The sequence below is a fragment of the Amphiura filiformis genome, chromosome 14, assembly GCF_039555335.1.
Source record: "Amphiura filiformis chromosome 14, Afil_fr2py, whole genome shotgun sequence".
NCBI classification, from domain to species: Eukaryota; Metazoa; Echinodermata; class Ophiuroidea; order Amphilepidida; family Amphiuridae; genus Amphiura; species Amphiura filiformis.
The window spans coordinates 11,551,366-11,579,281 of record NC_092641.1 but is presented as its reverse complement, the minus strand read 5'-3'; the positions used below and the strand labels follow the sequence as shown (position 1 = coordinate 11,579,281).

The following is a 27,916-nucleotide window of genomic DNA, read 5'->3' as shown; positions in this document are numbered from 1 at the left end:
GTCTGCAGATGAAGAGCAATTGTTTGTCGTTGATCGTACGTCCAATCTTGTCAAAATATTTTGATTAAAAAAAACCGCCATTTACAATGGTGGCAGTTCAGTATTGATGAGTTAGAACTACAAAGTAAACATGAGTAATTCTAAACACAAAACCAAGACATTTTGTGGGTCATTCAAATAGTTGTACCTCTGCTCTTATAACTTTGGTTCTATATAAGGTAGCTTCTCCACCCTCAGCAGGATTATACATTGGAATATCACCTACAAATGAAAGCAAAACTGATACCTTTTCCAGATTTTTTATTTTTTCAGTTTTGGAGTGCTATAATTTCATACTCTGAAATCATTAACACTCCAGTATACCATGAACACACATTATAACATTATTAAAAACATAAAATCTGTGATGACGAGATTTCATGACCTGGTCATCCGCCAGATGACCATTTTTTTTCTTAATTGGCGCAGTGAGCGAATGTCTACAGGTATACATATAATTGGGGTCAAAGGTCATATCTTACCTTTTCTCTCTCCATTCAGGAATTTGCCATAGTTGACTCTGCCCATGTTTTCTACCACCAGGAAAGTCTCTATAGGGTGTACATAGAATTGGGGTCAAAGGTCATATCTTACCTTTTCTCTCTCCATTCAGGAATTTGCCATAGTTGACTCTGCCCATGTTTTCTACCAGTAACTCCAGCAAATTATCTCCATCTCTGTCAGTGTTGAATTCAAACACTTTTTGATCATCTCTGCCCATGTTTTCTACCACCAGGAAAGTCTCTATAGGGTGTACATAGAATTGGGGTCAAAGGTCATATCTTACCTTTTCTCTCTCCATTCAGGAATTTGCCATAGTTGACTCTGCCCATGTTTTCTACCAGTAACTCCAGCGTATTATCTCCATCTCTGCCAGTGTTGAATTCAAACACTTTTTGGTCATCATCGTTGATTCTGTCCAGTACACCCATATCTTGACCGTTCAGAAATATCTGTAATGTATAAATGTATCAAAGAGAGCAGTAAAACATGAAAAATAGTAAATGAAAAAAATAATAACAGTTTCACAATCACTCAGTCCTAATATGATAAGAGTGTATAATCTATTCAACAATTTACTTCCTTTTTGTTACCTCAATGAGGTCCTCATGGGTATGATAAAATCATTATTAGGTTCAGTTTAAGGTGTGATATGAATTCTATGTGACACGATCTGGTCCATGGAGGCCAAAGGAGGCATTTTTGACAATTGAGTTACAATAATTATTACCTTGTGCAAACATTAAGCTATCATATGTGGTGTGTAAGTCTGTCATATATTTGTTCATTTAAGACTATGGAGAAGTCAGTTAATGTTAACGTTATTTTATTTTCTGGAAAAAACAGTTTTAAGTAATTAAAATAATAATTAAAATAATATTTTAAATGAACAAGAATGCGCAGCAGTGGCATCCACTACTCAAAGTATTGGACCTGCTTATCTTCACGATGACACGATAGATGATAGGAAAAAAACATATACCGTATTAATAATTAATTAAATTTTTCGATCACAAAAAAATGCAACCATTTCCATGCCATATCGTGTGAGTAAGCTTAAAACTTGCATACACAAAACATATGACTCAATCTTCCATCCATTTCATTGCCTAATTATAGTAGAATTTCACTAATTTCATCAGATTCTTGCTTAACGATGCACTTACGGGTGTAATTTTGTTGTATTTACCACAAAAATGTCATTTACTATAGTCGTAAATCCCTCTTTTCTACAAGAGCACCTTGGGAAATTGAACCTATTTTTTCACTTCCAATAGAAGCCCCCCACATTAGGAAAAATGCAACGCCCGAGGCGTTTATTACAGAAAATACAGTATTCCTATCTTTTATTCCCCAATTTAACCTACCTGTGCCCTATCTTGAGGTGGGTTAGCCAGCAGCATTTTGCCTGGTTTAGATTTCACAGTAGTACGATACAAGAGGAATCCATATCCTTGGCCACCATTTCTGTTGATTGGTAGTTTTTCCATGTTCAGTGGCTTCTCATTCTTGATTGGTGACTAAATGAAACAAAACAACAGTGACACAATTACAGGTTAATAAATGCGTATGGAGACACATCAACATCTCAGTCCATGTGCATTATTTGTCCAATTTCTCAAGCAACACGCTAGTGATACACATTTGTTAACCTATTTCATACACGAGAAAAAAACTCACATGATTTTTTCTATAATTTTCTATAACAAAATTTCACTAAAAATGTTAGAAATGTGAGCAAATATAAAATGTGTAAATGCATCAAGAAAAATGGATGCAACCAAAAGCACTGCGCATATCATGGATCAATTTTCAGAATTTACCCAGGCGGCGAGTGGCATGATAGAGCCGCCAACTTGTGAAACCGCCTGGCAGTATGGCATTTTCCATATACTCGGTTAGTTTTGTGGGGTTCATTATCGAACCCCAACGGTTTTAGCTTGTATTTATATTATTTATTAACATAGATAGGCCTATTTGTTTGTGATATTTCAAACGTTTTAAAATTTCAAAATAATCCCATTCAATTACACAGTTGACGATGGAAATTTACTGAATTTAGAGAATGCACGTCATTCACCACCTGAATTTACCCAGACTATCCACATGAAATAAGGAAGTTAATCATACGGCAACATTTATTTCTGGATGATGAAAGGTACTGAATTTTTTGTTCTCTATACAACCAGTTATAATAAGTAACATAATGTCATTATTATTCCAGCTCCAGTGGCAACTCATTAATTTGCTTGGACATTTAGAATTTTACTCTGAAAAATCATTCTTAAACACTTGAGAACGTTCCTGCAATCTTATTGGTTCTTACCCAGCTTTACCCGTGTGATATGACACGGGTCAGCGCGTGTGCGTCAATGCGATACGCGTACTCGCTATTTGGCCCAATCGGAGGCGCTGATCGGGACTGATCGATTTTAAGCCCTAGGTAATTCCTTGCAAAATGTAAATTTAATTTGATTAAAATTTGTATGATATTTTTATTTGAATTGAAGTGTTTAAGAATGAGAATAAAGGTATTGTTTTTAGCCCCTGTAGTGCATCTACTGTCTCATATAACACGGGCGACATCATTATTTTTGGCGTAAAACAACTCGCGAGACAATAGATGCACTCCAGCGACTAAAAACAATACCTTTATTCTCTAAATATAACAGGGCTGTAGTGCCAGTTTGCGGTCTCCAATGAACATTCGCCTAATCCTACCCAGTAAAATATGAAGTGTCACTAGATTGGGAACAGATAATAACATAATACACCAAAAAGTTGTCAAATACTAAATTTCTTTTTTTTTTTTGCTAGTTAACTCCAACTAAATGATTAGTTGGATTTACAGATATTTCATTTGCCAAAATAAAATAATGTGTTTTTAATTTTAAAAAATTGTTATATATGGGTTCTGTGGTATACAAATACTACATGGTTTGAAGGGAAATAGGGAAAACTATTTTTCCCCGAGGTACTGTCTACATGCCTACCACCCGAACCCGAAAGGTGAGGGGTGGTAGGCCTGTGGCCAATACCGAGCCAATACTGACCCCGTTTCCCTGAAAATACTATGTAGTATTAATTTTGCTTTATTACAACTCATACATATTTATGAGAGAATGACTCCAATTCATAACATTTAATATTTTTATATATATTTTTATATATATTTTTATATTGTATCATGGTCCTCCGTGCGATAAACAAGAATTAAACATTTGTTATAGCAACAACAAAAATGGCAGCAGGAAAGTGCTTGCTGTACTAAGCAGATATTATACGCTAATGATATTGTGAATAGGGGAAAACTATCATCCAGTAAGATAGGTCATAATGGGGATAGGTCAATCTACTTGGGTTGTGTCAAGTTACTATTGACCAATGAATTGGTGTCATTTCATTCTCTCATGAATATGTATGAGGTGTAATAACATAAAATACTCACCCCTACTAACTCCAAGATATTATCTAGTGTCATATAATGTGTCACTTTTGTTGTTGGGTATGCCATGTTTCCTATCTGGGTTGGCACTTTAGGTAAATTATCTGGCACTGTGGAAAAAAAATAAAAGACTTGAATTATAAGACAATAATAACTTTTGCTGGTTATAATCTTGTGCAAGGTTCTTTTTAAAAGCATTAACCATTGCGTATACCCAATTGACGTCAAGCCTGTGCATGGGACCTTAAGCAAAATAATATGCGCTGGATGGTTAGCAGTGCGCTTAATATGCCAATGTGTCTTATATGTCTGAATTCCCAGATATCTACAAAAGGTAAAGGTCTTGCATGTAGGTAATAAATTAATCACATTGAAACACAGCAGTCGTCTGGAACCCGCATTGAAAGATAAGAATATATGTAGGAAAAAAGAAAGAAAACAATATTAAATTTGTTTTTGGTTATGGTCAGGAATTGAAATTCATTGTGTTGGTGGTTGTGTGCAGGCTTTATTTGTTATGTTGTTTGTAAGTGCAGTTGTTAATTTTTATTAGTTTGTTGACAGGGCTGTGATAAAGAGTGTAGTTTAGTTCAGTTTAGTTTACTACCTTCATTGCACAGTCATGAAAATATCAAAATGCCGTGTGTGGTGCAAAAGGGCAACCACGAACAGGCACGCAGGCCCACTAGATGGGGTTCCTTATACACACACCAAATAAAAGAACTAAAATTACACAGCACATAATTATAAAGACATTTAAAAATACTATAAAATACATTAGAAATACAATATAACCAGGGTTGTCACCAGGACCAAAAAAGTACTGGTTAAAATATTGAACGCTAGGGATTGGGGAATAGGCTTTGAGGGTACCACCCCACACTAAAAAAAATTTCTTGCTCTTTTTATGATAAAATATCATCATCCACTTCCGGAAAAAATTTTTGTCAGTGCCGGACAGCCCGGACAGTGCCGGACGGCCCCGACCGGCGTAGTGACAACCCTGAATATAACACTAAAATTGAGTTGCCAAATTACTTCAAGACATCGCAGAATTCATATTTATAAGCACTAGTGAAATTGTACAAAGTATGTATACTGACAAGTTAATTTGAGATGTAGTGGTTAGTGGTGTATAAGATTAATGCCGCAATTTTATGTGACGGGTCACATATCTAAAATCCCAGTTTGAAGTCTTTTGGGTTATAGGTCTTCAGAATATCTACAAAAATCGCCAAAATTAAGTACATGTAAATATTGCTGTGATTACCAAATACAGATGAATTTACTCTTAACAGTATCCATTGTTTTGCAATGCAAAGCCATTTTTGCCACTGTCACTGCCTGTGCTCGCCATATTGCGTAAGGAGGGTTAAATAGACTTTTTTTCCATATATCCTGTGTGCAACTGATGGTCACCAAGGGGTCATTGCAATTATTTTTTCTTAATATCATGGCCATACTGAATCCATATTTGGGTAAATCAAATAATCAGAAGTGCGCCCCCCCCTCCCGAATAATGCAATAAGCAAACAGGTTTATAGGGACCGTTTCTATTAATCTGCTATTTGTCTGTATGCTGAATTCACTGAAACTGAGAAGGGGTGGTAAGGTTAGTTGAATTGAGGGTACGGGGATGTACTGCAGATTTGGGGTGCATTATTTTCAGGGTTTGTGGAATAGGTTTGGGTCACAGAGATTGTGTTTTTTTTGTTGTTGTTGTTTTGCAAGGGTGTTTTTTTTTAATTGTCTCAATAAATCTGTATTTTAACAAAATTTGCAGACATTTTCCAGATTTGGGAAAATGATGTCCCAGATAGGTAGTCTTAAGATAGGGGTGTGAATACCACACATAGTAAATCTTCACGTGAAATATTTTTTTCTGCATTTTTGTGACATACTTTGTTTTTCATTTACAGCCAATTTTACAAATTGACCTTAAATGACCTTTGACCTCAGCATGTGACCTTGAAAACCACCAAAAGATGAGGGTTCCCATAGTGCAGCTATGACCCAAGTTTGATATAAAATTAGATTCATATTTATTGGTCGAGCTATGAGTTAAAATAAAAATATTGGACGAGATGTAGTCGAGTCCATTATTTTAAAACTCATAGCGAGACCAATAAATATTGGGCATAAAGCATCCAATTTTATCATTATTATGTTTAAATCCAATATTTTCATCAAAACATAATAACGGCTGGACAACTTGTGACACCATAAAGTCTTTTCCTTCGGACAACCTAAAAATGAGCATATTTTTGCATCTCCTTTTGATCAAATTGTGTATATTTGAGGGCATGTTTTTGGAATCTCAGCCTCATATCCCTGCTATATCCAAAATCAAGAACACCACCCTTCTCCCAGGCGGGGAGTGGCATGATAGAGCCGGCAACTTGTGAAACTGCCCGGCCGTATGGCATTTTCCATATAGTCGGTTAATTTTGTGGGGTTCATTATCGAACCCCAACGGTTTTAGCTTGTATTTATATTATTTATTAACATAGGCCTATTTGTTTGTGATATTTTAAGCGTTTTAAAATTTCAAAATAATCCCATTCAATTACACGGTTGACAATGAAAATTTACTGAATTTAGAGAATGCAATGCGACCACCACCTGCCTTCTCCCTTGGGTGTTTCCATCTTACCTGATCCTTTTGGTGCATAACTCTTGAAAAGTTCTTTGATAGTAAAGAACTTGCTGGTTGTATCACCTGCTTCAGACAGTGGAGCATCATAATCTGAAATGGAAAATCATACAAGAACTTAATGCTCTACATGCTATCCATGCGCTTCAACGGAAAAAGTTCTGAAATATCTTCTCAAAATATCAAGAGCTATCTTAAGAACTACTGAACCAATACTAGGCTTGTTTGTACTCATTTCAATGCATTTTTCATGCTGATTCCAAATATGGTCATGAAAATTTACATTTCTGAAATTTTTTGAGTTGAAAAATTGAAACATGTCGTCTGCAGTCGACACCCGCGTGAAGAGAGTTAAGCAAAAACCTTGCAGACTTTCAATTTAAAATTTCAATAGTGTTAAATTTGGGCAAAATTCTGGGGCTAAATATTGGTCCACTATTTCCTACCCCAGAGTACATGATTTCCTGCGATCACAGTACAATGCTTGTATACTGTATACTTGCATTAGCCAATCAGCTAACCAGATGGACACACACCCAGACAGACTGACAGACACACCCCACACAGACAGGTCACAATTACCATAGCATGTCTGCAATAGTAGGCATATACTCTTTGTTCTTCCCATGAGTTCCACCAATCAAAATTCAATGCAGACAGACACCCCCCCACACACACAGCAACCACACTTACCATAGCTTGTAATAGTAGGCATATACTCTTTGTTCTTGTTACCATGATTTCCCCCATTCCAAAATCCAAAGTTGGTGCCACCGTGGAACATATAGAAATTGATGGATGCTTTGTGCTGCAGGATTCCTTTCACTAAGTTACTCATTCCCTCATGATTCTTGCTCGCTGAAAGAAAACAATTTTCAATAGAGAAATTCAGATGCAAAATGCAATACATTTAATAGCTGCCTTGTGTATTTGTGTATTAATATTGCTACATTGTAGTTCTTCTGGGGTGAACCAAACCTGCCTGGTTATCAAATTAATCAGTGACAAGGTTATCTCTGAATTTAACAGGTGCTAATTGATGCAATAACATTAAAACATCAATTAGCACCTGTCAAGTTCAAAGATAACCTTGTCACTGATTAATTTGATAACCAGGCAGGTTTAGTTCACCCCAGAAGAACTGCTCTGGCGGGCCTCCTCTTTAAGTGTATTTTAGTTTTAATATTGCTGTTTTATGCACCATTTATTGCTAGCAGACTGTTCTTCCTTGTGTGTAAAAGAAGGGTCCAAATCCACTCTCTAAATAGTCTTCCAAGTACACTTAATCATGGTTTCCATGAAAGAAAGGTCCAACTCCATGGAGTTGGGCCTTTCATTCACAAAATAATATAGCGTATACTCGTATTAAAACCTGCACCATTACCATGGAAACATCATATCATTTCACATCTATCTATCTATACTAATAAAATAATAGGCGGTCTCTGTCTATCTGTGTATCTGTGTATCTATCTATCTGTCTGTCTGTCCGGCTATGCGTTCCGCGGCGCTTCGACGCATCGAGCCGAAATTTCGGATATGGATAGGTGACGGAAAAGCAAGTTAACCGGTGGTTTTGAAGGGCCCCTCGAGGTCAAAGGTCATCTAGGGGGAAAATACCCCAACTGGATAGCAAAAGCAGCAGCAAGTGGATACAAAGATGTGTAATGGGCAACTCTGGACAAGTTTCATTCAGCTTTTGGCTGTTTGCCCAATTTGAAATGCACTGTAATGTCTACCCAGAATGCATTGCTGCAAAGCTACAGGTGCACTAGCATTAAGAAAATAATGAGCTCTGTGTGTTCGATGGCAATGCGTTTCTCCGCTTCGACGCATCATTCGATATTTCAGACATAGATGGGTACCGGCGGCGCTGTTTACCGGGTAGTTTTGAAGGTCATCGGAGGTCAAGGTCAAAGGTCACAGATTTCAAACTTTGTCCGATCGGGCCCAAACTTGGTGGGTGGGATCCTTGATAGGAGGGAAATATATGTCCAAAATAAAAGCGAGGTCAACTGAGGTCAAAGGTCATTACGGAGGGGTCAAATTGCAAACTTTGTCCGATCGGGTTCAAACTTGGTGGGTCGAAACCTTCATATGAGGGGAGCATGAAAAACATTATATGGAGGTCATCCGAGGTCAAAGGTCAAAGGTCATGGATTTCAAACTTTGTCCTATCGGGTTCAAACTTGGTGGGTGCAATCCATGCTACGAGGGGAATATATGCGCAAAACAAAATTGAGGTCAACCGAGGTCAAAGGTCATGTAGGGGATAAATTTAAACTTTGTCCTATTGGGCTTAAACTTGATAGGTGGAATCCTTCGTATGACTGAGGGGAGCATGAAAAAAATTGCACCAAGGTCATCCAAGTTCAAAGGTCATCTGGGGTCAAACAGTATCGCTATCATGCCAGTGCTCTCACAGCATCTGGGCTCTCATAGCCGCAGGTGCACTAGTACTAATAAAATAATAAGCGGTCTCTATCTATCTGTGTATCTGTGTATCTATCTATCTGTCTGTCTGTCTGTCCGGCTATGCGTTCCGCCAAGCTTGACGATCGAGCGAAATTTCGGATATGGATAGGTGACGGAAAAGCAAGTTAACCGGTGGTTTTCGAAGGGCCCCTCGAGGTCAAAGGTCATCTAGGGGGAAAATACCCCAACTGGATAGCAAAAGCAGCAGCAAGTGGATACAAAGATGTGTAATGGGCAACTCTGGACAAGTTTCATTCAGCTTTTGGCTGTTTGCCCAATTTGAAATGCACTGTAATGTCTACCCAGAATGCATTGCTGCAAAGCTACAGGTGCACTAGCATCTTTACTAATAAAATAATAAGCGGGCTGTATCTGTCTGTCTATCTATCTATCTATCTGTCTATCTATCTGTCTGTCCGGCTATGCGTTTCGCCGTGCTTCGACGCATCGCGCTGAAATTTCGCATATTGGTAGGTATCGGGAAAAGCATGTTGGCCATGTGGTTTTGAGGGTCATCGGAGGTCAAGGTCAAAGGTCAAAATTTCAAACTTTGTCCGATCGGGCCCAAATTTGGTGGGTGGAATCCTTGATAGGAGGGGAATATAATGCGCGAAATAAAATCAAGGTCAACCGAGGTCAAAGGTCATTACGGAGGGGTCAAATTTCAAACGTTGTCCGATTGGGTTCAAACTTGGTGGGTCGAAACCTTCGTATGAGGGGAGCATGAAAAACATTATATGGAGGCCATCCGAGGTCAAAGGTCATGGATTTCAAACTTTGTCCTATCGGGTTCAAACTTGGTGGGTGCAATCCTTGATACGAGGGAATATATGCATAAAACAAAATTGAGGTCAACCGAGGTCAAAGGTCATGTAGGGGCTAAATTTAAACTTTGCCATATTGGGCTTAAACTTGATAGGTGGAATCCTTCAGATGACTGAGGGAGCATGACAAAAATTGCACCAAGGTCACCCAAGTTCAAAGGTCATCTGGGGTCAAATAGTATCGCTATCATGCCAGTGCTCTCACAGCATCTGGGCTCTCATAGCCGCAGGTGCACTAGTCTATACTAATAAAATAATAAGCGGGCTGTATCTGTCTGTCTATCTGTCTATCTATCTGTCTGTCCGGCTATGCGTTTCACCGTGCTTCGACGCATGGCGCTGAAATTTCACATATAGATAGGTATCGGGAAAAGCATGTTGGCCATGTGGTTTTCAAGGTCATCGGAGGTCAAGGTCAAAGGTCAAATGGGGAAAATACCCCACGTGGATACAAAGCAGCAAGTGGATAAAAAGAATCCAGTAGACAATCTACAACAAGTTTCAAGCTGCCCAAGCTTTTGGCTATCGGCCCAATTTGAAATGCACTGTAATGTCTACCCAGAATGCATTGCTGCAAATGATTTGTACATTTCAAGCTTTTGGCTATCGGCCCAATTTGAAATGCACTGTAATGTCTACCCAGAATGCATTGCTGCAAATGATTTGTACATTTCAAACTTTGTCCGATCGGGCCGAAACTTGCTGCCAATGAATTCTATAAGCGCCCATACGCCAATAAGTGCCCACACCCCAATAAGTGCCCATACCCCAATAAGCGCCCATACCCCAATAAGTGCTCTCACAGCATCAGGGCTCTCACAGCCGCAGGTGCACTAGTTAAGAAAATAATGAGCTCTGTGTGTTCGATGGCAATGCGTTTCTCCGCGCTTCGACGCATCATTCCGATATTTCGGACATAGATGGGTACCGGGCGTGCGCTGTTTACCGGGTAGTTTTGAAGGTCATCGGAGGTCAAGGTCACAGGTCACAGATTTCAAACTTTGTCCGATCGGGCCCAAACTTGGTGGGTGGGATCCTTGATAGGAGGGAAATATATGTCCAAAATAAAAGCGAGGTCAACCGAGGTCAAAGGTCATTACGGAGGGGTCAAATTGCAAACTTTGTCCGATCGGGTTCAAACTTGGTGGGTCGAAACCTTCATATGAGGGGAGCATGAAAAACATTATATGGAGGTCATCCGAGGTCAAAGGTCATGGATTTCAAACTTTGTCCTATCGGGTTCAAACTTGGTGGGTGCAATCCTTGCTACGAGGGGAATATATGTCATAAAACAAAATTGAGGTCAACCGAGGTCAAAGGTCATGTAGGGGCTAAATTTAAACTTTGCCCTATTGGGCTTAAACTTGATAGGTGGAATCCTTCGTGCGACTGAGGGGAGCATGCAAAAATTGCACCAAGGTCATCCAAGTTCAAAGGTCATCTGGGGTCAAACAGTATCGCTATCATGCCAGTGCTCTCACAGCATCTGGGCTCTCATAGCCGCAGGTGCACTAGTACTAATAAAATAATGAGCTCAGTGTGTCTGTCTGTCTGTCTGTCTGTCCGGCTATGCGTTTGCCAGCGCTTCGACGCATCGTTCGATATTTCAGACATAGTTGGGTACCGGGCGTGCGCTGTTTATCGGGTAGTTTTAAAGGTCATCGGAGGTCAAGGTCAAAGGTCATGGATTTCAAACTTTGTCCGATCCGGCCCAAACTTGGTGGGTGGGATCCTTGATATGAGGGGAATATATGCCCGAGATAAGGTCATCATGGGGCTAAATTTAAACTTTGCCCTATTGGGCTTAAACTTGGTGGGTGGAATCCTTCATATGAGGGGAGCATGAAAAAATTACATCGAGGTCATCCGAGGTCAAAGGTCATCTGGGGTCAAAATTTCAAAATTTGCCAAATCTGGCTAAAAGTAGGCCCCCTATTCTCCATATTATGGGGGCATGAGCAAAATCAAACTGAGGTCACTCGAGGTCAAAGGTCGCATGGGGTCAAATGTTAGAGTATGTCCACTGGCTTAAACATGGTAAAAAGAATCATTGATGTGTCAGGAACATGTCATAATGTCATAAAGGGTCATCAGGGGTCAAGCAGTATATCTATCATGCAGCTGGGCTCCTAATAGCTACAGGGCCATTACAGCTACAGGCGTACTTAGTGTATATAATAATGTATGGTCATGTATTGAAGATAAAAACATTGTCTCTAAAACTTTCCCAAATATTAAGTTTTTTCTCAATATCTCAAAAACAGTTTTGATGGAGTTGGCCCTTCTTCCTCTTAGGTATTCAATTGCTATGGCATTGAAAGTCTGTGAACATTATAAACTGAGCTCAAAAGAAACTTATAATTTTTCACAAGGTCATAGCTTGAAATCCTGTCCATCATATTGGACCAAAATTACACACAAATTTACTTCAATACTCTACTCTTAACACATGTCAGTAACCAAGCAGTTATCCAACTGACACAACCGCAAAATACACTGACATGGGACAGCTTCCTGGACCACATTCACAGCCCAGCCCTGTTTCATGAAAAGAGTGTATGAAAAGCAGAAAGCAGCACCGTTTTATCATCTGTGCAAGGATCTTGTGTGCATTCTCACAGATTTTTTGTCCTGGGTGCCAAATGCTGGGGTGTGAAAGTGAAGGAAGTCCAGGAAGCTGTCCCTTGACAGTGCATTTTGCTGTTGTGTCAGTTGGACAACTGCTTGGTTACTGACATGTGTTTTGAGTAGAGTATTAATGTAATCTTGTGTGTAATTTTGGTTCATTTTGATTGACAGTATTTTAAGATATGACCTTGTGATTCACAAGTTGTAAAAAATTATAAGTTTCTTTTTGAGCTCAGTTTATAAAGAAAAAGAGAAATGAACACAAAATATATGTGAAGACTGAATTCTTTATTGCGGTATCTGATTACCAGAAGCAAAATATGCTGTCTGTTTCTCTTCAGATTGGTGACATGGAGATTCTGCCGACTGAAAATGTTCAGAACAAGTGTTATTTTTGATATCAAATGACAATCCCTCATTTCAAATCATTAGTTTTGGTTTCTCTTTTGTTCAGAAACCAAAAATCAAGGGATTAAAAAGTAGAGCAGATCTGGTCTGCAATCATAACACTATTATGCTGGGAGGACACAGTATATGGTATATAACCAGAAGTATACAATAGCCTATTGTGCAAACATAATTATTATCATGATTGATATCGGAAATCTAACCCCGCGGACGACAGTTGATGCTCTCTGTCGAAGGTGGCATATTACACCCCGAGTTCTAGGCCTAGAAATCATATACATGCTTGGCAGATATTGAGGGGTGGGGTGTTTGTTTGTTTGTATGAAACATAAACGATGCATGGAGATGATTTGATTATGAATTAGTTTATTATCCCCGGTAAGCACAACTCATACCTTTTACCTAGGCTCCCCTCTCCCCCCACCTATATAACCTCCTCTTTCCCTAAGTGTCTCCTTCTCCCCCTCCTCGCTTCCCCTATATTTGATATCTCCTCTATCTCGAGCTCTCCTCCCCCTTCCCTTTTCACTTCCAATGCTCTCTCCCATCTGTTTCCCTTTCTCCCTGCCCTTACCTCCCCCCACACACACTCTCCCTTTCCCCCACACAAACTCTCTTTTCCCCTCTATCTTCTCTCTTTTCCCCTCTATCTTCTATTTTAATTTCCAGTAAAAATTGCTTCAGTAAATGTCATTAGCTTATATTGGAAGTCATATATAATAGCCTTCCATTGATTCTGGTACATGGGATTAAGGACATGGATCGATTTTGTTTATAACACTTCAGTCGCCGCTTTTGTAATGTCGCGATTTTGTTATAACAACTCAGTCGCCACTTTTGTAATGTCGAATCCAAAAATGTTGATGGTCTATATTTTTTCACAGTTAAAATAGCCCTAGCTTATTGGTTTTTCTAAACCACGTTTTCCAATGTAGATCGACATGCTCGATTTCTCTCCTTGTCAATATTGCACTGCGAAATTTAAACATTTCTTTTGTTTACTTAGATCAGGTAACTTCAAACCAAATAATTTTCTTCTTCACACCACTTAAGGGTCATGTCACTAAATGCATGTTAATTATTGTGCAATTCATTGGACAATATTGCACAATGCCTGTATGCACTGATTGAAATATCATCGTGCAGTTGGCTTTGTATCAACTTCACTGTAGCCTGCAATTATCTGGCCCATTATGGTCCTTTTCCCAAAGGTAATCTGGAGTTGGAAGTAGGAGTTGACCTTGTGCTTAACCTTCCCTATAAAAATATATTCCCAGTGCACATTCTCAGATTTGGCTGCCAAAGTCTAAACAGTTTGCCTATGTTTTACAATATAGGGTCTATGGTTTTACCAAAGGATATGATATATGTTATTATAAGTTTTGTTAGTTTGTTACAAAATACAAACTGTGTTAATTATCTATTTTATGCATTATATTATCCCACCTAAATAGACTTTTTTTGAGTTATGCATTCCTTATTATAGGTATTGCACTTAGAAATTTACTGTATCTTTATATTATAATAGCAATGCATTTATTAACATGAATTTGAGAATGATGAAAATTGTCTTTAAAAAAATAAACAAGGGACATCCACTCTTCGAAGGTAAGACGATAGTATGTTTAATTATGTATCAAAAAATAATTATTAGTTCTTTAAAGTCATTTAAAGTGTTAAATCATAATCACAACTATATAGCCACATTAATACAGGCATTGAAACACCTTCCATTACCATTTTTAAGAAATCTGTCTTCTATTTTGATTAATATTTCATTTCAAATATTGACGGCTAACTCACAGTTCCCATGAATTATCAGTTACGATTGGAATGAGAATATGAAGTAAAGTATGATTCTTGTTTACCGAACTTTCATGCATTCTACTACCTAACTTAATGATATAATGTACAAGATCACACTGACTTCAACATTGACTGATATTAAAACCATTGCAAAACAGAAGAAGAATAACACAAAATGCATAAAATATAAAGTAACAATTTCCTAAATATGAAATAGGACAAGGTCTATTGTACATTATAGTGAGCTGTGCAAAAATTTGATTGCCAAATTGAGATATTATCCACCCAATTAAAAATAACATGGGTCCATAAAACTGGTTCTATATTTATAGGCCCCTATTAAACACTTATGGGTCACAAAATGCTCAAATTATTGCTTGATGGTAATCATTCAAGATCAATATTTAGGGATATGTAGAACATTTGGAAAGAAAATCATGTTCATACTATCTTACAATTAATGTACCCATGTGTAAAATAAAAATATATGTTTTAAAGCATTACAAATGAATGTGTATGTTTTCTGGTTTATACGAGGGGCAGTCAGTATGTTTTAAGAGTTGACTCGTGACGTCATTTGTGGATCGCTTTTCATGGCATTTCTCAATGATTACATAAACACTGTACCTTTGTCTTTCAAACAACACATGTAAAAATTCTATCACACACATGATTACGTAACAGCATTAGCATAAAATCAATGGTCTAGAGTCACCTGGTGAAATTGAGGCGTTTTTGTTAAGGGAAATAAGAGGCTGAAATGAGGTATTGTTGTATTTTCTATATTTTCTCGGAAATTAAAGAATGGAGAATGCTGCCTTTTGGAACAGTAATAGAACACAAACAACCAGTTCATTAAACCATGTTTGTTGGGCTGTAAAGGTTTTAGTTTATTTAAAATGCGTGGTCAAATATGTCTTATTTTTGACAAAAACAAGGCTTTTCTTTCTTTAAAAATCTTGATTTTGCCAAAAATAGCAAACGTGGAAATTTAAATTTTTTTGCCAGTTCTGTTGACTAATCTCCAAACATTTAAACGCGGAGTCTCCTAGAAAATATTTGAATCCGTGATTAAAATATAACTGTTATTGTACCATTGTTACATTTATACAAAAAGTAGTGGTACAAAGAGAGAGGCCATCGTTTGAATGAGAAAGTTATTTTTAAAACTTTTCTGTTCATTTCAGGTTGAGATCATCCATAAAAATTCATATGAATATTTAAATTACAATTTTCATAGCATTTTGTAATATTTTAGGCCCTATTTACATGGAATTTAGCAATTTCCGTGCTTTTCCACCATGTTGTATCGGTCATCCCACCTGCACATGCGCAGATTGTTGTTTCATTTGCACCAGTTATCATCGCACTGAGTACCAGCTCTCACACGTGACCAGTCATTATATTTTAGTCTGTTTCATTTTGGAGATAATTAATGTCATTTGTAATAACTGCTTTTTCATTTTCGCCATTTTTGCAGAATAATTTTGCTTCCATTCAAGCCCTAAAGTTGTTGAAGTTTCCAGAAGTCCCATTTCCATCAAAGTTTAATGGCAAGTCTCATATTTTACCATATGCAAACGGAGGACCTAGTGTTTATTCCTGCCCAAAACTAGCCATATGCACCTTGTACTTTTGCTGTTTTCGGACATTGTAAACACGTGTTTTTTCTGTAATTTAAAAGGCCCGCCTTTTTGCGTGATTTGGCAGTGTCCCTAGTATATTGATTTTATGCTAATGCTGTTACGTAATCATGTGTATGATATAATTTTTACATGTGTTGTTTGAAAGACAAAGGTACAGTGTTTATGTAATCATTGAGAAATGCCATGAAAACAATCCGCATATGACGTCACGAGTCAACTCTTAAAACATACTGACTGCCCCTCGTAGTAGAAGCATATTCACGTAAAAATATAATAATTTGGCTTTGCAGAAGAAAATTCTGAGAATGACAACATCATCACATACATGTGTCAAATATCACTGGCTTGTGTTGCACTGACTGTGAACTCCCTGAGGTAATTACTGCGCTATTAGGAGGGAGACCAGTTCACAGTCATTGATAGGTCAACCTCCTCCTGCGTGCCAGTGCTATGCAGCAATTTCCAGTATACGATGTTAATGTCATCGTGCAATTAGCATTGTCCCATTGTGCAATTTTGCACTATAATCAGCAAAATTGCACACAGAAACTGCGTGCATTTAGTGACATGATCCCTTATAAGAAACTGAAACGAAAACCGAATCTGCCTGATACAAATGTTCAGTTTTTAACACAAGGTAGAAACAAAGAATTCGATATCTTGTGAGTCAAATGGCTAGGCAGGATAATAGGAAACCACATGACCAAAACCAAAACCAAAACTAAAACTAAACATTTGAAATGACCGACTGACTTCACGTTCAAGTTAAAATTACCAGCTTCCCAATTTACCCTGTGTTGGACGCTTCTTGGATGCTGACATATGTTGTTGTTAGAAGTCTTCGCATTGACAATGGAAGTGGGCTCCTTTTGGGCAGCAATACATCAGACATTCAAAGGTTGCAAAGAATCCAAAACTGGTCAGTCAAACTCATTTAGTGCTGAACAAAACAGGACCATGATACACCTTGTAGCATTTTCAAGATCATGATGATGATCATTTTTACTTGTTAATTCAATTTGATTGGTGCAGTGATGGAATCTACTTGTGTTTGATGTGCCTCTCCCCAGGAGTCAGATCAGACTCTCTTGTCCCCTCCCACCCACCCTGGGTGGTCCCATAGCTTACCTTCAGTGTCCAACACATATGTTCCTCTCCCCAATGGTCAAACTAACCAGACCAGACTCTCTTGTCCCCTCCCACCCACCCTGAATGGTCCCATAGCTTACGTTCAGTGTCCAGCACATGATGTCCCTCTGCCCAATGGTCAAACCAACCAGACATCCCCTCCCACCCACCCTGCAGTGTCCGGCACATATGTCCCTCTGCCCAATGGTCAAACGAACAAGTACAGACTCTCTTGTCCCCTCCCATCCACCCTGGGTGGTCCTATAGCTTACCTTCAGTTTCCAGGACACATGTCTCTCTCCCCAATGGTCAAACCAACCAAACAAGACTCCCTTAGCTTGTCCCCTCCTACCCACCCTGGATGGGCCCATAGCTTACCTTTAGTGTCCAGCACATTTGTCCCTCTCCCAATGGTAAAACCAACCAGACCAGACTCTCTTGTCCCCTCCCACCAACCCTGAATGGTCCCATAGCTTACGTTCAGTGTCCAGCACATGATGTCCCTCTGCCCAATGGTCAAACCAACCAGACCAGAACTCCATCACCATCTTAGGTTTGTCATCACCCTAGAGTAACAAATCATGGAAAGGGCATCGTTGATATACATGACTTGTATGAACAATCAGGAGGGTGAGAGTTAGGGGTTCATTCATAGGATTGAGGGCATGATCGCTGTCACGCCTTGGGCATAAATCAACGATCATGCCCGAAATCCTATGAATGAACCCCGTTCATACATACCCAACATTCTGAACATTGTTAGCAATTCAATACAAATGAAAATAATAAGGGTTTACAAGTTTAAATAACATTTCCATACCAATTTCCTTCCAAATTTGGGTGAAAATGAGTAGGCCTACTTGCAGGAAACAGCTCCACTCATAAGATCAACGGCCAGGAGTCAACACGTTCGTCTTTGCACTCCGCGTGAGATGGGCGCGGTGACATGCGCGTGTACGTAACACTAGCAAATCGTGGATCACGTTAATTGGGTTCCAACGCTGCGTGGCGCAGCTTGTTTATGTTTGCGTACTGGTCATAAAAACGGAATTTATGACCAGCAAAAAAGGACCCAAATCCAATCAGAAACTTCGTTATATCGTGAGTATGTATGAATTCATATTAAAGAGCAATATTGGGACCCAGGTCAAAGGATGAGGGAAGAGATGATATTACCAATGGACAAAAAAGATAACAGACCGTGTACAAGCAGTCAAAGTCTCTGCATAACCCGATAATGAGGGCCGATTGTTCCATGAAATGCGACAGGCAAAACTGCTACACACTTACCACATATTTTTACGGTCTTTTGCGCAAACGCCAAGATATGCAAAGCTCTATCGTGTATACACGATTATTACACGAAGGCACACAACGCTGGCGTGATGTTAGACACATCACAATCGAATGATCGGCCCTCATGAATATGTGAGAATTCACAGCATACAATGCACGGGACTTTGACTGTTGATACGTACTCTGTGGATATACCACCACCATGACCACAGCCATTTTAATGTTTAGACTTATTTTAATGTTGAACACAATGTAAAACAAGATCACTGAGGTACAAGAACATGATTTATAGTTGTACAGCACAATAACTATATTGCACATGATTGATATGTTTTGTAATTATATCTTCAAGTTCCGTTGATCCCATTGTGACAATATACATGTAGATGGTATGATTCTATCAAGCATATAATACCTCAACAATCACCATCACATCCCATCAATTAACTATAGAATATATTGCATAATTTACTTACAATTTTAAATTGTAAATATGTTAATAAATGTATTTTTATTTCTAATTTCGGTCCATGAGGGTCCAGTACTTAATTGGAGGTCTTTACATGTGGAGGTGCGTTTGTACGTAAACCAATGTTATAATATACCTACTTATCTGTATCTGTGGGTGAAGAAAGTCGGAACCCTAAATGTATTTCTATATCGCTCATTCTACAAAATCCGGTGCCAATAGCCTTTTTTCCATTCTTTGGTCCACAAAAACTTTGTCGAGCATTTAGGGCATCAAATATGTTGTTTTTCTGGTAGAACTCAACGAGATCTACACGGACATATATAGTTTTCCATACTTTAAATGCTTTCTTCAGCCTGATTAACCCTTGCAAAGGCTCAAAAATCGCTAAAAATGCGTTTCCACAGCTCAAGTGTCACATCTAACCCTGAATATTTTCTTTGAATAAATGCGATTTCTTTTCATATTTGTTGTTTTTTAATTAGATAACGCACCATCATATTGTTTATCAACATTATTTTTAGTGATTAAAATGTCTTTGTGTAATTCTAAAATAAATTGCACTTTCCACCAAAACGCTGTGAGCTACGTTACTCCTTTTTAACACACGTTATTGGAAAGAAGTTAAACAGAGGCATCAATGTAATTTGCGGTTTTTGAAAGGAAACACTTATAGGTTTTTAAAAATCACAGTAAAAATCGTGATGCTGTAGCATTTTTGGCATAGAAATGTTGTAAACATTGAAATTTCGACCGACCATGTTAAGATTGGTGAGCTACGTTACCAGAATTCTATAGTATGCACTTGTATTACATGTACTTCCTAATAATATGTGAAAGCTACCAGTGGTCGAACCCCATTTATATTAGAATTAACCGACATAACATTCTAACGTTCGCAAATCACATTAAAAACATTAAAATCTAGTGAACTACGTTACTGTGAGCTACGTTACACACTCATTTACGCATCTTCAAAACTTCGATGAAATGGTGAAATCTGTTTTACATTTCACTCAAGTGATCTTTAATTTGCTTTTTATGACCTTGGATTGAGTAAAACCAGCCCACATTATAGTCGGTAACGTAGCTCACATTACATTGAGTTTTAGTGTTAAAAAACATCATGACTTCCTGAAAGAAAAATATGCAAGTGGTGTTGGCAATTTTTACATCTGAAAGTAGTGATACATTTACTTTTAAAAAACACAAAAAGCAGGTCTTTTTGAACAACTTTTATTTTTTCTATTTTTTTAGTGGATTGGCACCGGATTTTGTAGAATGAGCGATATATTAGGGGTGTGGGCGTTGTGGCATGAGTATATGGGTGTAAGTGTGACGGGTGTGGGGGGTGTTTGTATGGACATGTAGGGTGTACAAACAAAAATGTATTGTGTGTGTAAATCAATGCTATATTATCTTACTTGTAGCTGGTTGAGGAAACCTAAATGTCTACATTAGGGATGGGGATGCAGTGGTATGTCGGGGTGTGTGGGGGTGTGTGTGTGTGTGTGTAAACCTTACTTAATCTTACCTGTAGCTTGGTGAGGAAACCTAGATTTTTTTCTACATCAGATTGGAAGTTGATCGTCATGAACACTGTGAAGAGAATGACAAGATAATATAACAATAAGATGTGTGTTGTCAAGGGTGACAGGACATGCAAAATAAGAGACTTGCAAAGCATCCTCTGGCAATTTCGTATCGCATCATCTGTTTGAAATTTCCAACTTTTCAAATCACATCAAATTCCATTTAATCATGACTTTCTTGATCATTCCAATATCGTTTTACACAAGTGCAGTTTCAAACAGCAGCTAACAAAATACTTAATTTCCTAAAAAATTGCATTGCTAAAGTTTTATTGTCTTCAAAGTTGTTGCCACTCAAAGTTAAGTTTCTTTTTTGATGTGTTTAAGTTGATTTATACTGCTGCTGCACATTATAAAAAAAATAAAAACAGATGGTGGTTATAACTGCATGTGAAATTAACAAATGATAGTAAATGATAATAAAATGTTAATGAGAATACATTTTTATGGGAAACTGGTGAAAAATATCCAAATCTACAGAAAATGATGCTCAATTGCTCATATCTGTATTTAGATATAAAAATTGGACATTGTTTTTCACCGTGCAATGTAAGACATTCAAAATCCAACCGTTTGTGTCCATAAAAAGTGGTCAAGTATGAAGGATTTTCAAAACTAATTTGTTTCATTTGAGGCTAATTTGTGCAAAGTTCAAATGAGTTATATACAAATGTGACCATTCACGACAAATTTTGACTCTCTTCAAAAATAGTTGAAATCCCCATAAAACATGCTTTAAAATGATATATCACTTGAAATAAATGCTTAGGAATTAGGTGCTGAACAATCTATTTTCCTCTTGAAATTCTTATATTTTCTATGTGTTCCTATAGAGGTTATCTGTGTTCTATAAGCTGCATATCCTATCAGCGACTGCTATACCTTGTTTACGACATTCAAAAGAAGAACCTGCATGTGCAACCATGACTGTTTCAAAATAGCCCGCCAAAGTCATGCAAGTAACTCTGAGGTTGTGCATTAAATTGGCTTGAATGAGGAATACTACGGGAACCAGCGCCTTTTGTTAGAAGTCACGCATGAGTAAAGTGGATAACCTTAAGGTTTATTGGTCCACATCTCTGAATAAGCACTGGCGACTTAACACTAGGTTCGTGGTGGATGGTCACATATTTCAATTATTTTCAACTGCAATTTAACATAAAAAACTATTACAAAATTTCCAACTGCATTGAGCATACGATACAATTGAAATTGAGATGGCAATGACATGGAATGGTTTAAAACAGCTTAACACCACTGATGTGGAGATGAGCAACACACAACAAAAAAGTAAGCAAGCATGAAATCATGCAAATAAGCAAGCAAATGATCAAGAATTGCAAGCTAACCACCGCCTTCAAAGAAAACAAATTCAAGGAAGTAATAAGCATTTGGGATATAAAGCGAAGAAGTGATAAGCGACCATGTTTACCACCCTCAACTAAGCACCACCACCACCTTCAAAGAAAATTACATCAAGGAAATAATAATCATTTGGCATCAAGCAAACAATCAAGTAAGCTATTTTAAGCTGCTTAAAAGCAGCCTTGTTTACCACCCTCAACAAAGCACAATCTTCAAATAATAAGCAGGGGCATCGCTAGACCAATATGATTCGGGGGGTGTACAGCATGTTTTGCCGACAGAAATATTTTGTGAATTGTAGACCCAATTTTTTTTAGCCAGGACGACACTCAAGAATCTAAAAAAAAAAATTTTTTTCAACTAATATTTTTAAATTAGTAACTACTACTATAACATTCACAATAGGTCTATTACGTAACAACAGCACAATTTCGTAACACATTAATCTTTTATATGACTCTTGCAATTTGCCGACAATCACATAGCTTTGTCTACATTTGCCGACAATCATATGGTTTCGACGACAACAATTTTGTGTATGGGGGGTGTCACACCCCCATACCCCCCTCTAGCGTCGCCCTGATAATAAGTATTTTACAAATCAAGCAATCAATCAAGCGAGTTACAAAGCAACAATGCTTGCCACCTTCTACTGAACACCATCTTCAAAGATAATGAACTTATCTTTAAATTTTGTGAAAATAATACCTTAAAAGCATTCAGCAACTCAAGCAAGTAAGCAATTAAACAAGCACACAGTCCACACTACACCCTTAACTGAAAACTACCATCTTCAACGAAAATGAGCTTAACCCCCTCCCCCCCCCCAACTGAAAAATCTCCATTTCCCATGCAATGGAATTGGAGTTATACAGTGTGTTTGACCTTCATTTTCACATCTGCTTTTTTTTTTTCAGTTGTGGCTTCTTCTAAGTTGTGGCTTTTTGTGGCTTGATTTGCTATACATGCTTATTACTTCTTTAAAATAAAGTAAGAAGCATGTACAGCAAATCAAGCGAGCAATCAAGCAAAGCAAGTGAGCAAGCAAGCAAAGCAAGCGATTAAGCAGCCATCATGCTTACCACCCTCTACAGAACCATGTTCCATGTTCTCTAATTTGTTGCCATCAGAATGCACAAGCAGCTCTTGTATGCCATGTTTTAGCAAAAGCTGGAAAATAAGGTAGTTTATATTTAGTTTTACATGTGCCAAGTTCTGAAGAATTCAGATGCAAACAAGTGATATACACAATTGGCTGCCCTGTGTTGGTATTACCATTGAAAGTAGACCTTTCATGAATTTTTCTTCAAAAAAGATTTTGACATTTTTATTTGGGGGATGTGGCAGGCTCAAAAGTGGAACTTTTGTGAAGTTCTTTCTTCAAAAAAAACTAATTTTCTATGTTTTTACCGCAGAAAAAACATGAACTTTTTTATTCGGATTGGTATGGTGGGTGCACCCCATTGCACCCCACACCCCCTTTGCTGGTGTAAATTTTGTACTTGAGGATACTTGATTTTGTTTTGTTAAATGGATAAGACTTTTCAAAACTTCCAATGGGCTAATCCATGGACCACTTTATTGGTAATTTAGTTTTGAAAAATTGCTTTTGTTTTGTCTGTAAAGATACTTTTCATGTGCAGTATATTACAATGCCAAAATCCAATATGAACACAAAGCAACCTTTGGATATATATCACATTTTGCATCTAAAGTCTTCATATGTATACTCATACACAGCCAGTTTCATTTCTCTATAATGGTAACCTACCAAAATGTGGGGACTTTCTATAGTAACATTATGTAGTACCCCAATATTAGGTACAGAAATTATGTCAGGGTATAGGTACGGCCACTGACTTCAGTAAATGTAAGGATAAGCCAAATTGCCCAAAATAATGGCAAATTGTGCTGAGCAACTTGGAAGAATTGGCCTAACTTAGGGAGAAATATCAAAATGCACAGAATCCTACAACAAATCTGGACATTGCATGGAAAAAATATGTACGTATCAAATCCCAGCACATTTCACAGCCCAAGAAGATATCTTACACTTCCCACAATGCATTTCTCCCATTTCAATATCCTGCACTGATTTGCTATCTAATGCAACATGGGTCGATAATGACAAAATATACCGCAACAAACTGAGCATATCCATATCTTGTAAAATATGTTCATTTCTTGATTATTGACCCATGTTCAGCCAGTCTATTCTCAAAATGAAAACAAAGCAAAGCTGTACAAAAAAGTAATGGGAGTGTCATTTGATGACATGAGGGGATGTATCATGTTGCAAAGGATCCTGGGAAGGGTAAGATATCTTCTCTGTTTCACAGCTATGAAAAGCATGGAATTCTGCCTTCAAAAGAGCCTGTACAAAGTAGCATTCCCATAATGAGTAACTATAGAGTGTCACACTAGGTAACCCATCAAAAGTGAGTAAGATACTGGCTGTGTATAAGGTCTGATATGTCAACACTACCTACCACCATCAACAGAGCCGTCATTCAGGTGCTTCCAGTTGTTATCTGATGTAATAAGCAGCTCTCTGATGCCATTTCTTTGCATAGTCTAAAAGAGATATTGCGGGTGTTCTACATAATATTAAAAACTATCAGGGATGCTGACCTTTTTGGTTTTCTTTTTTAAAAATCAGATTAAGATTTCTTTGATTTATATCAGATTTCTTTGATTAAAATTGTACTTTTTCAAACAAATTTTCTCCCCAACCACATAATATCCGCTCCAGTCAACTAAAGTGCCTCAACACAATGCCTAAGAGTTGGTAATTCAAATTATGAAATTAAAGTCAAACCAATTGTTGATGTAGATATCAAGGTGATTTCCATTGAAAAAATCCAACAGACCTACAATGGGATCGTAAAATATCTTTAAAATCATTAAGAACATCAAAAATAGGCCAATGTAGATGATTATTTGACCAAAACAACATTGAATTCCCCATAATCAATAAAAAAATTTAAATTGATTTAAATCAGGGATTTTTTTTTAAACTCATGATTTAAATCATCATTTTAAGTCCCAACTTACGTTACATGCCATTAATGAGAGAATACATTGACAAATACCAATGCACATGCCTTTTTACATTTTACTGAGCAATGCATTGTGATAAAATACAATGGTCAGTGCACTGGTACGTTAAACCATGGAGGTATATAAATAAATGGAGAATGATCGCCAGAATTCTAATCTCCTAAGTGGAGATTATCCCGTTACCTCTATTCAATGAGTCACCAAACTTGAATTGACCAGCCACTTCAGCCAAGCTATTGATATCCACGATGGTTATGAGCCTCTACCATGGTTCATTGATTATCACTCCCAAAATTTCCTCATAGGAATTGACCCTACATTGACCCGTCCCGGAAGCCTTGTAAAAGAGACGGTATAATGACGTCAGCTAGTCAATCAGCTAGTTCAAAGTCACCAGTTTTGATAGCTTATAGTTTCAATGTATGATCGTGCGAAAACCCGAAGAAATTCGGATGTTCTGTTCTCAAGTTATGAAACTGTTTTCTACACTAGTTGTGCCGTAACTTGACAAATATACTTAGTTTTCATGTTCATATATCAAGCTTTTAAGGGGTCTGAGGGAGTTCAAATATAGTGCAAATGAAAGCAAAACGTTTTTACCTTCCGATTGTGAAACAATTATGTTGGGCCAATTTGGGCCATTTGAGTTCTGAAAGCGAGAAAAATTTACGGAAGTACTTCGAATTCAAGCAAAAGTGATGATCAGACAATCTTTTCTAGAGAGAAATTGATATATGGAATGTATAGGCCCTATATACTTTGTTTAAACAGTTTCTCATAGTTTAGTGTATGATAATCGTGATTTTGGTTGAAGCTTCGGGTCAAATTGATTGAGTGCCATGACGGATATGTCATGTTATTGTTTTTAAACTTTTAATTCTGTATTGTCATGAAATCGTATAGGCCGCTTAAATCATCATCATTAAACTTCTCATTGTATAATAAATAATTTGCAGTATTTAGGCCTAAATGATTATTAATATTATTAGGAGGCTATCATTTTCTTTGGAGGGAGGGGTTCCAAATATACGGGGGGTCATAACTTTTTGGGAAAAAAAAAGTCATAGGCCTAATTCAATTTTTCATGACCAAAATGTAGGAGTCACAAGATGACAACAGATAAGGTGTTTCTTTTTCAAAAGACTGATTTCTTGATGCAATTTAAGCACTCAATTTTTTGGCGAAAATGAGATTTTGATATCAAACTTTTATGAAACATGAGCACTTAATTTCCAATAAGTATAAACTTCATTTTACCCCATTGAAATCAATGGCCAGTGAAACAGACTTCACAATGTAATCAGCTTAGCATAATCAATATAAACCTGAAATTGCCTATTCAACAATAATTGGTCATAACCAACGTAGTACAAAAGAGGCTTGGCTGGATCATTCTCCATTTATTTATATACCTCCATGGTTAAACACTCTTTGTAATACAAAATTAGCATTAAACAAATGTTGCTGCTACTTCCACTCAATCAACACTAAGATTTGTTACCCAATACTGTGTTTACTGTACATTTCAGAGATGTTCATGGGATAACTATAGCCAGGGACCCATCCACGTCCACCCATGTTTGTTTTGAAGAGCTTAAGTCAATAGTAACTGGGTGGAAAACCCATCAACCCGTCTTATGGATGCCTGAAAAAATCCCAAATGATATAAAAATGTAGAGTATGGAAAGAAAACTTACTTTGAATTACTTTCACCTTTATTTCCTCTATTCAAATATATGAATATTATAGGTCTATGAAAATAATATAACATTTAAAATACCTTGGACTCTTTAGTGTCAGGGGTATGCTAACCCAGTATTCTAAGTGCAAGGACTTATTCAATCAAGTCAAGTTCAATTCAGTCAGGTCTTTTTAATGTCTGGGGTATGCTAACCCAGTATTCTAAGTGCAATGACTTATTCAAGTCAAGTCAAGTTCAATTCAGTCAGGTCTTTTTAATGTCAGGGGTATGCTAACCCAGTATTCTAAGTGCAAGGACTTATTCAATCAAGTCAAGTTCAATTCAGTCAGGTCTTTTTAATGTCTGGGGTATGCTAACCCAGTATTCTAAGTGCAATGACTTATTCAAGTCAAGTCAAGTTCAATTCAGTCAGGTCTTTTTTAATGTCAGGGTATGCTAACCCAGTATTCTAAGTGCAAGGACTTATTCAATCAAGTCAAGTTCAATTCAGTCAGGTCTTTTTAATGTCTGGGGTATGCTAACCCAGTATTCTAAGTGCAATGACTTATTCAATCAAGTCAAGTCAAGTTCAATTCAGTCAAGGACAGGTTAAATACTTTTCCATCTGGACTAATACCTGGGACTAATATGATTTATCTGCTGAAACAAGAGATTTTAGTTGCTTTTAAAAGATGAATTAAAATGCTTAATTCTTTTTTCTTTTTAAAGCAATAGTGGTTTGTCATAAATGGTACATTTATTATATACATAGTTATGTAACAACTAAAGATACAGATAAAAAATATTGGGAGTTATGTAGACCTGCCAAATTCAGTACCTAGGTATACAATATACTTTGAAACAAATGTGATCGATCATGGTGCATAATCGATATTGGAC

At 37.4% G+C, this 27,916-nt stretch overlaps 2 protein-coding genes across 2 annotated transcripts in view; both read right to left on the bottom strand.

Annotated features, from left to right (window-relative positions):
* The window catches only part of LOC140169703 (beta-galactosidase-1-like protein 2), a 63,036-nt gene extending 62,464 nt beyond the window's left edge, over positions 1-572 (bottom strand). Inside the window, exon 1 of the mRNA XM_072193000.1 lies at positions 522-572. Coding sequence (XP_072049101.1) covers positions 522-567 — 46 coding nt within the window. The 5' untranslated portion in view covers positions 568-572. The remainder of the gene's footprint in view (positions 1-521) is intronic.
* A 50-nt stretch (positions 573-622) lies between these two features.
* Positions 623-27,916, bottom strand: part of LOC140169193 (beta-galactosidase-1-like protein 2) — a 31,101-nt gene continuing 3,807 nt past the window's right edge. The window contains exons 3-11 of the mRNA XM_072192450.1: positions 24,765-24,849; positions 20,853-20,917; positions 18,032-18,119; positions 7,332-7,496; positions 6,639-6,731; positions 3,989-4,095; positions 1,908-2,060; positions 827-992; positions 623-783 (exon numbers count right to left, since the gene is read on the bottom strand). Coding sequence (XP_072048551.1) covers positions 623-783; positions 827-992; positions 1,908-2,060; positions 3,989-4,095; positions 6,639-6,731; positions 7,332-7,496; positions 18,032-18,119; positions 20,853-20,917; positions 24,765-24,846 — 1,080 coding nt within the window. The 5' untranslated portion in view covers positions 24,847-24,849. The remainder of the gene's footprint in view (positions 784-826; positions 993-1,907; positions 2,061-3,988; positions 4,096-6,638; positions 6,732-7,331; positions 7,497-18,031; positions 18,120-20,852; positions 20,918-24,764; positions 24,850-27,916) is intronic.